The sequence below is a fragment of the Galeopterus variegatus genome, unplaced genomic scaffold (genome assembly GCF_000696425.1).
Source record: "Galeopterus variegatus unplaced genomic scaffold, G_variegatus-3.0.2 Scaffold97, whole genome shotgun sequence".
Taxonomy (NCBI): Eukaryota; Metazoa; Chordata; class Mammalia; order Dermoptera; family Cynocephalidae; genus Galeopterus; species Galeopterus variegatus.
The window spans coordinates 1,016,176-1,028,342 of record NW_007726208.1 but is presented as its reverse complement, the minus strand read 5'-3'; the positions used below and the strand labels follow the sequence as shown (position 1 = coordinate 1,028,342).

The 12,167-nt window shown below is 39.3% G+C and overlaps 1 protein-coding gene across 1 annotated transcript in view; it reads left to right on the top strand.

Moving 5' to 3' along the window:
• The first annotated feature begins 275 nt into the window (after positions 1 to 275).
• Positions 276 to 12,167, top strand: part of MTMR2 (myotubularin related protein 2) — a 125,411-nt gene continuing 113,519 nt past the window's right edge. Inside the window, exon 1 of the mRNA XM_008583413.1 lies at positions 276 to 434. Within this exon, the coding sequence (XP_008581635.1) occupies positions 355 to 434 (80 nt within the window). The 5' untranslated portion in view covers positions 276 to 354. The remainder of the gene's footprint in view (positions 435 to 12,167) is intronic.

The following is a 12,167-nucleotide window of genomic DNA, read 5'->3' as shown; positions in this document are numbered from 1 at the left end:
TAGTTTTTAAATTCCCCCTTCTTCCCCAGGGTCCTCGGCCCTCCCGGCTCACTCGACGCTCTCACCCCGGGAGCCGTCACTCTCTCGTTTCCCCAGCCCAAAGGCATCCCGGAGGGGAGGAAGAGAGCGCAGCGCGGCTGGCCCGGCGTCTGAGGGGCGCCGCGGGGTCCTCCTGCTCCCAGGCAGCCCCCAGGCGCGGTGCAGTCTGGGGGAACATGGCCGCTTCCGGTCTCCCTCCCAGGCCGGCGCTGGCCTGACCGCGGCCCCTGGCCGGCGCACTCCGCCCTCCGCTCCTCCCGCACGGCAGCCGCGGAGGTCGCTTCAGCCTTTCCCTCCCGCTGTCCCCGCCGCGCCATGGAGAAGAGCTCGAGCTGCGAGAGTCTCGACTCTCAGCCGGCGGCGGCTCGGCCGCCCAGCGTGGACTCCCTGTCCAGGTAACCAGAACGCCCAGCGCCCCGCCCAGCGTGCGAGGGGGATGGAGAGGGGCCGGGGACCCGCTGCATCGTGCCTCACTCGCGGATTCTGGTTCCTGAGGCTGCGCCGGAATTTCTTCCCTGGGACGTGGAAACCACTTCTTCCTCCCTCTCTGGGGCGTAGAGGCCGAGGAAAAGGAGGTTAAAACTCGCTGCTGCTTTGTCGGTTCCTCTACCTTTCGTATTCCGACCTCGTTTTCTCCCCGGTCGAGGTAGCCCCAGTTCTCTTATCTCTCATTGCCTCTCAAATGTTTTTTTTGAGCAGCCCTTCCCCCTCTTCCCCTCTCGCCCATTTCCTGCCTTTCTCTCTTTACCACTCTTTACAAAACCATCCTCCAGTCTATCTTTATTCTTCCATCCTTTCTTATGTCTTTGGTTGGGTTCTTGCCCAACCCTTTCCTCTCTTTTCCATCGCTTCCCTTCCTTATCTTTTTACACGCTTTCTCCTACACTCAGATTTTCTTCCTGCCCCCCAATTTTGCTTAAAATATGTAAATAAAAATGCCCCGTGTGCTTCTTTTTACTAAATCTTCCAGCTGAAAGTCGGTGTCAAGGAATCTGAGTAGTTCTTTATCCCCAGTGATTGGTTTAAGAAAGCAAAATGAGTGATAGCTTTCTTCCTTCTTGGGCTACGGATTCTTCAGGTTGTCTTTTCTCTTGTAATGGATGGGAATTTTATCCTGGAATTTTGAGGAGGACTTTAGTTTATGCAGCTTTGCAGAGAGAGCTGTTGTGAATATTAACTAGACATGTTTTGGATGCAGTCTTTTTCTTTGGCTTTAAAATAGTGATTTAAAATTTTATTAAGAAATAATGGAAGACCTGTATTTGTTATACAGCCACAGTGCAATCAGGTTCTTTCCCATTGAAAAATATTCTAATTGTTATTAGAGAGTTATTAGAGATTAAATGTTTGTGTGAAAACAGAATTTTCATCTTTTTCTTTGAATAAATAGAAGTTGCTCTGTCTTTTAATTTATTTTGGACTCTGCTAACTATGAGGGGTACTGTCATTTTTTTATATTGGCATTCATTACCTCATTGGGGAACCACTGACTGATTCTATCATTCTAAATTCGATTCTTTTCCTATATGCACTCAGAGTTCCCTGCTCACCCCTTTTTCAGAGTCCTTAACAAGCACACTGTAATTGTTGGTTTAATTGTCTTCTCTACTAGGCTATAAGCTAGTTGAGGCCAAGGACCATATCTTCGTCATCTTCATATCCCCAGCACTTAATATAGACCCTGCATGTCATAGGTGTTCCATAAATGGTTTTTTGAATTTGTGGATTGAATTATCTAGGAGAGAAGAATTTTTCTTTGTGTTTGATTATGTATATTGTACATTCGTTTTATGTATTTTTTTGAATTCCATATTGATTACTGCAAAATTTAGAAAGCTGGGGATTTACATGCTCAGCTGTAAAATCCTTCATTCAGAAAACAGGTTGAAAAGTTATAATATTATGGGAAAGTTACAAATAACAACTATGGTTCAGAGTAGAATATAAAGAAAACAAATGAGGCAACCAGTACTCTCATCCAAGGGAGAGGAGTTAGAACTACAGGAGGCAGCATAGTATGTTAGAAAGAAGTACTGGAAGTCAGGAGGCTCCCATGCTGAAGTCCCTGGTTTAGCTAGTTCATCTTTTGAAGTAAGTAGGTTGATCTAGAAAATCTATAGGGTCCCTTGAAGCTCTAAAATTCTATCGTTTTTGTGAATGACAATACTTACTAAGATGAATGCATTCTTTTCAATTACTAAGATATTCCCTTTACAAATAACCTTTGTTTTGGATTTTTGAAATTACACTAAGTAAGCATTGTCTGTTATTATTACAAACTGATGTACCTAACTGCTATTTATACACATTCATTTTCTTAAAAAAAAAAAAGAAAATCCAGTGAGTTTAAAGTTTATGTATTTTAATTTCTTAATAAAAAGTTATTCCTGACATATGAATTTGAGAAAATTAAGGTCTCCTCCAAAGAATTTTGAGTATAGTAGATTAGCCTCATCTTCTCTGGATAAAAAGTAAGTAAGACCCCCTGATTTCCACAAGAGAATGCCAGCTTTCATTCCTCTCCTTTGGAAGGTAGAAAAATAATTTTTATTAAATGTCTTTCCTGGCAAATTAGAAGATACCCTTCTAAACTATTTCATACCTTTGATTTCACTAATCATCATACTTGTTTGTGGCACTCTCTTTAATGAACATACATAACAGCTGCATTATAAAGACTTGTTAGAAAGCTTAATTTTAAACTTAATCTAGGCTAACACTCCATCACAGGTGATTCTAATACACAGCTAGGGTGGATTATTGTGGTTCTAATAGATTGTGTCTTTCTAGATTGTTTAAGATTTTACTTTTGTTAGCCTGTGGCAAAGCAAAATATCGATGTTTGGACTGTATTATCTCAGCCTTTTAAAGAAATGTTGTCTTTAAGTTGTAGCTTATTTTTATGCTTTCTGTTTTTATATACAGGCTCAATTAGGAAATTGTCTTGTGAATTTGTTTTGATATCTCCTGCAAAATAATAGTTAATAATACTGTTTAATGTGTCACAGAATGTGTTTTACACAATTGATTATGACAAATTTCTGCTGAATTTAGCTATAAGGAAAATTGTTTATGAAAAAAATTATGTATGCCTTCCTTTTTGTTAGAAAGTGGAAACTATGTGACTGCATCAGTCTCTCCAGTTTAGCAAAAAATTTAGTCCAATTTATAACTGCAGTTCATAATATACTCATCTCTAGTTTCAAGTACTTCTACTATTAGGTGAATTCAGTTTAAATAGTGATGGAGTTTGGATGTGTTGTCCCCTTCAAAACTCATGTGGAAATTTGATCTCCAATGTGGCAGTGTTGGAAACTGATTGAGTCATGGGCGTGGATCCCTCATGAATAGATTAATGCTCCTCCTTGGGGTCGGGGGATTAATGAGTGAGTTCTCACTCTATTAGTTCCCGTGAGAGCTCGTTGCTTAAAAAGACCCTGGCACCTTCTCTCTCTCTCTCTTGCTTCCTCTCGCTATGTGATCTGCTTGTACCCACCGGCTGCCTGCCACTTTCCACCTAGAAGCAGCCTGAGGCCCATGCCAGATGCAACTGTCCCAGAATCGTAAGCCAAATAAACCTCTTTTCCTTATAAATTACCCAGTCTCAGGTATTTCTGTTATAGTAACGCAAACGTACTAAAACAAATAGTATGTGTTATATTTAAATGTATTAATTCAAAAGATGTCTTAAGCCCTTCTGGGTAGTAGGAAGAATGTGATTCTGAAAAATAACACACCAATCTGGTTGTCCACTAAAATTTTTTTTTAAAAAGTTTTGTTTTTATTGAAACGATTATACATGTTTGTAGGGTACAGAGTTGACTATTGGAAATGTGTACAGTATGTGATGATCAAATCAGGATAATTAGCATATTCATCATTACAAAACGTATTCATTCTTTGTGTTCATTAGCCGATTTCTTGCTAACCAATCTCCCCCTCCACCTTTCCCACCTCTGCTGACAAGTTCTCTTCTCTCCTTCTGAAAGTTCAAGTATTGTTGTGATTGTTATTTGTTTCCTCCCTTCCTCCCTTCCTCCCACTTATGAGTAAGAACATACAGTTTTTCTCTTTCTGGGCTTGGCTTATTCCACTTAATGTAATTTTCTCTATACTCATCCATATTGCTATGAATGGCAGAATTTCCTTCTTTTTTATGGCTGAGTAGTATTCCATTGTGTGTGTGTGTATGTATATATATATATATATATATATATATATATACACATATATATACACCACATTTTCCTTTTCCAGTCAATCATGGTCATTTAAGTTGATTCCATAATTGGGTATCGTAAGTAGAGCTGTGATAAATATGGGAGTGCAAGAATACTTTCAAAGTGACAATTTCCATTCCTTTGGGTATATACCCAGTAATGGGATTGCTGGATTGTATGGTAGTTATATCTATAGTTGTTTGAGGAAACTCTGTACTGTTTTCCATTATAGCTGTGCTAATTTACAGCCCAACCAACAGTGTAGGAGGATTCCCCTTTCTCCACATCCTTGCCAGCATTTGTTAATTTCTGTCTTTTTGATAATAGCCAGTCTAACTGGGATGAGACGATATCTCAGCTGTTTTGATTTACATTTCTCTGACGGTTAGTGATGTTGAGTATTTTTTTACGTACCTGTTGGCCATTTGTATATCTTCTTTTGAGAAAAGTCTATTCAGCTCCTTTGCTTGTTTTTTAATCAGATTATTATTATTATTTATTGTTGAGTTTCTTGTATGTTCTGGATATTAATCCTTCGTTGGATGTGTAGTTTGCAGATATTTGCTCCCATTCTGCAGTTTGTCTTTTCACTCTGTTGATTATTTCCTTTGCTGTGCAGAAGCTTTTTAGTTTGATATAATCCCATTTGTTTTTCTTCTGTTGCCTGTGCTTTTGGGATCTTATTCATAAAGTCTTTGCCCAGTCCTTCATCCTGAAGTGTTTCCCCTTTGTTTTCTTCTAGGAGTTTATAGTTTCAGGTCTTATATTTTTAAGTCTTTAATCCACTTTTTTTAACATCTGTGGTATTCTTGTTCAATCCATTTTGAGTCGATTTTGGTATATGGCAAGAGGTACACTTCTAGATTTATTCTTCTATGTGTGGATATCCAGTTTCCCCAGCAACATTTATTGAAGAGCTGTCCTTTCCCTAAAGTATGTTCTTAGTGCCTTTGTTGAAGATTGGTTGGCTATAATTACACAGATTGATTTCTGGATTCTCTGTTTCTTTTCTGTGTATCTGTTTTTATACCAGTATCATGCTGTTTTGATTACTATAGGTTTGTAGGATAATCTGAAGTCAGGTAATGTAATGCCTCTGGCTCCCCCCCCCCCCCTTCCCCCCCCCCCAGGATTGCTTTGGCTATCTGGTGTCTTTTGTTTGTTGTTCCATATGAATGGTAGTGTTATTTTTTTTCTGTTTCTGTGAAGAATGTCATTGGTATTTTAATGGGGATAGCTTTGAATCTGTAGATTGCTTTGTGTAGTATGGACATTTTCACAACATTAATTTTTCCAATCCATGAACATGGAATGTCTTTTCATCTTTTTGCATCCTTTGTAAATTTCTTTCAGCAGTGATTTGTAGTTCTTATTGTAGAGATCTTTCACCATCTTGGTTAAATTGATTCCTAGGTATTTAATTTTTTTGGTAGCTGTTGTAAATGGGCTTACTTTCTTGTTTTTTTTTTTTTTTCTGCTAATTCATTATTGTAGTATAAAAATGCTGTTGATTTTTGTATGTTGATTTTGTATCCTGCAACTTTACTGAATTTGTTTATCAGTTCTACTGAATTTGTTTATCAGCTCTAAGTTTTTTGGTAGAGTCTCTAGGCATTTTTTTTTTTGTCTTTTTTCGTGTCCGGCAACGATCGCAACCCTCAGTGTCGCACCCGTACCGGACCGGGACCAGCAACGGGATCGCAACCCTCGGTGTTGCTCCCACACCTCGCTCAGCCAGTGAGCGGGAACCGGTCTGTATGTGGGATCCGAACCCTTGGCGGGAGCGCCACCACGCTGTCAAGCGGTGCACTGCAGCAGTGCGCCACCGGGCCGGCCCTCTAGGCATTTTTATATATAGGATCATTTCAACTGCAAACAGGGACAATTTGACTTTATTTTTTTCCAGTTTGGATGCCCTTTATTTCTTTCTCTTGCCTGATTGCTCTGGCTAGTACTTCCAATACTCTGCTAAATAGGAGTGATGAGATTAGGCATCCTTGTCTTGTTCTTGTTCTTAAAGGAAAAGCTGAAAACTTTCCTTTCAGGGTGATATTGGTGGTGGGTTTGTCATATATGTCTTTTACTATGTTGAGATACTTTTATACCTAATTTGTTGAGAGTTTTTATCATGAAGGGATGTCAGTTTTTGTCAAATGCTTTTTCCACGTCTGTTGAGATGATCATATGGTTTTTGTCCTTAATTTTGTTGATGTGGTGTATCACATTTATTGACTTCCTATGGTGAACCATCCTTGCATCCCTGGGATGAATCCCATTTGATGATAATGTGTAATCTTTTTGATGTGTCACTGTATTCTGTTTGATAATATGTTGAGGATATTTGTGTCTATGTTCATCAAGGATATTGGCCTGTAGTTTTCTTTTTTGTTGTATCTTTGTCTGGTTTTGGTATCAGGGTGATGCTAGCCTCATGGAATGAGTTTGGGAGAATGCCCTCTGTTTCAATTTTTTGGAATAGTTTGAAAAAGATTGGCATTAATTCTTTAATGGTTTGGTAGAATTCAGCAGTGAAGTTATCTGGTCCTGAGCTTTTTTTTTGTTGGGCGACTGCTGATTACTACTTCTACTACTTCAGTCTCGTTTTTTTTTTTTGTCTTTTTTTCCGTGTCTGGCAACGGATCGCAACCCTCAGTGTCGCCCCCGTACCGGACCGGGACCGGCAATGGGATCGCAGCCCTCAGTGTTGCTCCCGCGCCTCGCTCAGCCAGTGAGCGGGAACTGGTCTGTATGTGGGATCCAAACCCTCGGCGGGAGTGCTGCCGTGCTTCCCAAGCAGCGCACCACAGCAGTGCGCCACCGGGCCGGCCCTTCAGTCTCATTTTTCATTTTTGGTCTATTCAGGTTTTCTATTTCTTCTTGGTTCAGTCTTAGTAGTTTGTATGCTCTGGACATTTATCCATTTCCTCCAGGTTTTCAAATTTGTTGGTGTATAGTTGTTCATAATAATCTCTAATGGTTCTTTGTATTTTTGTGGTATTGGTTGTAATGTCTCCATTTCCACTTCTGATTTTTCTTATTTGGGTATTCTGTCTTTTTTCGTTAGTCTAGCTAATGTTTATCTATTTTGTTTACCTTCTCAAAGAACCGACTTTGTTTTGTTGATCTCTTCTATCATTCCTTTGGTCTCTATTTTGTTTAATTCTGCTCTGATCGTAATTCTTTCTTTTCATCTCCTGATTTTGGGGTTGGATTTTTCCTTGCTGAAGTGGAGGACATTGGGTTAGGTAGGTTGTCAGGGTCATGGACAAGATCTTGGATTCTTGGGAGAAGTGCCTGGCTGCCCTCTTATGGGTGACCCTTAGTGTCCTCACTGGCATCTAGCTAGTGTCCTGAGACGCTGGTAGATACTTTGTAGTGATCTGAAGGTCCTTAGCTTAAATATATGACCCTGGGTGAGGTTCCTGGGGGTTCGGATTAGGACCTTAGGCTTTAAGGGGGATACTGGGTTGCTCAAAAGCCCCTCAGCTAGAATGGGTTACCCAGGGGTGTCACTGAGGCTCTGGGCAGAGCCCTGTATCCCCAAGGGAGGCATCAAGGTACTCTGTAGCTTTGTTACTGAAGTGGATGACAGTGAGTGGTGTCACTGGATTTGTGTGTGTGGCCCTGTACTCTCAGGAGGGACATTGGGATGGCAGCATCGCTGCTGAAGTGGGGTACTCTGGACAAGCTATTAGCAGTTTTAGGTGGGGTTCTTCACCCCCAAGAGGAATGTTGGGGCCCTCTATAGCTGTTTACTTGGAGTAGCCACTCTGGCTGAGGCTGCTGTGGTTGAGGACAGTCCCTTGTAACCCTAAGAATGTTACTGGAACACTCTGGATCTCCTCAGCTTGGGTGGGCTTTCCTGCAGGAGGTTGCTGGGGCTGTGGGTGGGCTGCTGTGCCCCCAAGAGAGATGCTAGATCTCTCTGAAGCCCCTTTGCTGGAGCAGGCAGTCCTAAGTGGGCTCACTGGTTCTGCAGATGTGTTATGTGCCCGAAATAGATGTATGAGTCCTCCACTACCTCATGGTGGCTGCATGAATTGCAAGGCTACCTCACCAAAAAAGGTGGGGTTGCCAGCAGTGGCTAGGCACCCGAATTAGGCAGTTTTCTGACTTTGTAAAGTGTGTGTGCCAACCCTGTCTGTCCTGAGGGTGACACCCTCCCTGCATTGGACTGCCTGTTCCCAGAGAGCAGGATGCCACAGAGACACAGGTGTGTGGTTGCCCATTGTTTTTTTGACAATGACATTGTTGAATGAAAGGCTGTTGTGCAATCTCTAGTTCACACTAAACATATGTTGATTCTTGATACATATCTGTGGCCATTTCGGAGTTATTGTTGCTTCTAGCTTTGCCTTCTGGGTCATCATAGGCGTAATGTCTTTGGTCACAAAAGAGCAATTCCATTCTTTATATGATATTCAGATAGTGGCTTTCTAATCAGCTCTACTTATGTTATCTTGCATCCTTAAAAAACTAGTTTTCTTTGGTGAGGCCTGCTTAGTATTGCCTTACTTCAGGGAACTGTTCAGCAGCTCTTGTATGTCCTGCTCCTGTCCATTCTTCACACAGATCCAGCCCCACAGACAGAATTGCAAAAAAATTCTCTTCAACATACTGATAATTTAGCTGTATTCCATAATTTTATTCTTGTTGGTCTTGCTCTGATTCTTGGTGTAAGTATACATAGCTATATGGGATATGAATAGAATACTACTGTAGGCCAGATGTGATAGCTAGGGTAGGCCTGAGCCTCAAAACTGTAATAAGTTATACAGCAGAATTTGACACTATATTGGTAATATTCTGCCATTTTAGTCTTGTCTTCCATTTTTTAGTTTGTACACTATTATAAAATGTACTACATGAGTAGGTTTCTTTGATTACTTTTTACTACACAGGAACAAATCATAAGATATCTTATGCCAAATAGGTGCTTAGTGAATATCTGAGTAAAGGAACATTGACTGAATTTTCATCAGTCGTCTTATCTGTTCCCATTCAAAGGATTAAAAAAGAGTCTTTTTCTTTTGAATTTGGCCTGGACAGTTACAACCTCAAGTTCAAGCTGAAGTTATTTTTATGTGAAGCCTCTTGACATCCTGAGCTGATTTTACTGGCTGCATTATCTTTTTCTGTGCCTCATCCTGTATTTATTGAGGTTATTATGATCCATTCACCTACCTGTTTTACTGTCTGCTACTCTTGATTACTTTGGCCCCCTTTCCCCTAACTTATCTTGTTAGTTGTTTTATTTAATGTGTATTTCTTTCATCCTTCATATATCCTCATGCCCTAGTTATTCTTGGCACCACTGTTTGTCCCAGGTTATGTGGTTTCATTGATTTCTAGTCCATAAATTCATTAGCATTGATGAGCATCCCATATTTACATTTAACTTACGTTAAAAAAATCAAAGGGGAAATACACATAATATACTCAAATAAAGTAGTCCCCGATTAATTGCATTTTTGCATTGCATTTCTTCTTTAAAATTATCATTATTTGAAAACAACAAATCCAGGATTTCTGTTTTCATGAATTTTGATTATAGCCTGAAGAGGTGGAAGAGTTTCCAAGATTTCTGAAACACATTTTGTCGAAAGGTCCGTCTCATCTTTAGTTTTAGCCTCACGGTCATTTCAGAGCATTATGTTGGTAGGAAATGTGCTTTGGATAGTTTTTCCATTAGTGGTAATGGATTTGTGTATAATCACACATCTTACCCATTTCCCTTGCGACTCTTGGCATGTCTTCTGAGGCGGCTGTCCAGGATTAGTGGTAGAAACTATAGCTGCAGAACAAAATGAAGCTACCAGGTTGAACCTACAACCTTGGCATTATTTTAGCACCTTGCGTTAGACATTGAACATATTGGTGGACTAAAAATTAGTTATTTTGGATTTTATTATTCCAGGACCCTAAAAGAACTTTAATGTTCTCTTAGATAAGACCCAATATTATTGAGAACTGTGATTGTGATTGCTTTATAATCAGTAATTATTGTCCAGATTTTTCAAAAAGGACATTTAAAGAAATTAATTACTAACCAAAAGTATGCAAGTTAATCTGAAGCTGAGATTGTGCCTGTATACTTTTTCTTTTTTCCTCCTTATGTTATCATCAATAGTTTTCTGTTAGTGGAGATCAGTAGTTCCAAAGTGTGGTCCCTACTCCAGTAGTGTCACCATCCCTTGGGAATTTGTTAAAAATGCAAATTCTTGGGCCCTGTTTTAGACCTAACCAAATAAAAAACCAGTTTGTGTTCAGCAAGGCCTTCAGGTAATCTTGGTGCATGCTGCAGTTTGAGACCACTGCCTTGGATCTTTTGCTAATTGGTGCCTATTATTAACTCCGCTAATAGTTATTTGAAAGGGGCTAAGTTAAGGTGTCTGTTAGAGGTACTGTAAGCCTATTCAGAGCATTTTTATAAAAATGTTGACTGAAGTAGTGGAAGGTAAGGTCATCTCTTGTTGACTTATTATATCCGATTTTATTTTTTATGTCTGATTTTCAGGAAAGATCCTGAGATCTTTTCTTTCTCAGCCGTGAGTAACACAGATTGAGTACATTTTAGGCTTTTTCTTAAAAATAGATAATAGTGAGATACATTAGTGGTAACAAGCATTTAAAAGTAATTCGTGGAGACCATCACCTGAACCAGTAAAGCCTGGATTATGCCAAGGGAAGGAAATAAGCTGGATAACAGATGTTCAGAAAGCAGTAAGTTTATTTTGGAAATCTGCCAAGTTAATGCTATTGTATTCAAAATTACCAGTGCCAAAGATTGCATGTGATTCAAGATTTGACTATTGGAAATTCTCTAGATTTTAGTGTGGAATATTTTCCCTTATTGAGGACAATGGTTTTGCATATGTAAAGCCCTTGCTATCTTTTTGTCTACTATATGATTTTGTTAAATCAGTGCATAGTATTAAAAACTATTAGAGAGGTGATAGTCAAGGATAGGGAGTGATTTTATAAGCCTGCTTTCCACAGGCAGTCAGGTTAAAAATGGAATTCTTAAAAAGTAGGATTGGTACAAGGTTATTAAAATAAAAGGGACTATGGAATACACTCTCTTAATGAAAATAATAACTTCAGTTACCTTTTTTGTAGCTTTATTACATAGAACTAATTGTGCTTATCTCTCCTAATTGTGTGTGTGTGTGTTTGTGTGTGTGTGTGTGATCACTGTAGACCATTAATGAGCAAGCTTCATAATTCTTCCCTTGCCCTAGTACATAAGACCCATGGTAGAAATCGCTGATAATTTTCGTTCTTTCAAAGACTTTTACTTGATATAGATAGATTTTACTTGATATGAGTAAGCTCTTCAGATACGTTTTAGTCTAGATTAAATAAGAGCAGATACTATGCTTTAAATATAATAAAAATTAACTTTTAAAATATGTTTAATATATACTTCAAAAATATAAATACTGATATTTGGAAAATTCTTTTTTTTTAAAGTTAGTGCTTAGGTTTAGCAGAGTATAACAGAAAAGCTAAACTAACAGTGGCTTAAAACAAGAGATATTTTTATTTATTTATTTCACATAAAAGCCCAGAGTTGATGTGGTGGATCTGAAGTATGAAGAACCCAGATTCCTTATGTGTAACATTCGAAGGTTGCCTCATGAACCACAATTACTGATGGAGCTGTAGGAAGGGAAGAAGAAGGGCATATTCCCTTTCTTTAAAAAGCATTTTTTGGGCAGTCACATGGAGTTTTTTAGCTTATATCCAGTTGGCCAGAACATGTCCCATGGCCATCCCTAGCCACAAGACAGGCTAGGATACTCTCATCAGGGAGGTCTTTTGTTGAGCTAAGAATTGGAGGTTCTGTCACAAAGGAATAGGAGAGAATGGATATTGGAGACAATCGGCAGCTTCTCCCATGGTACA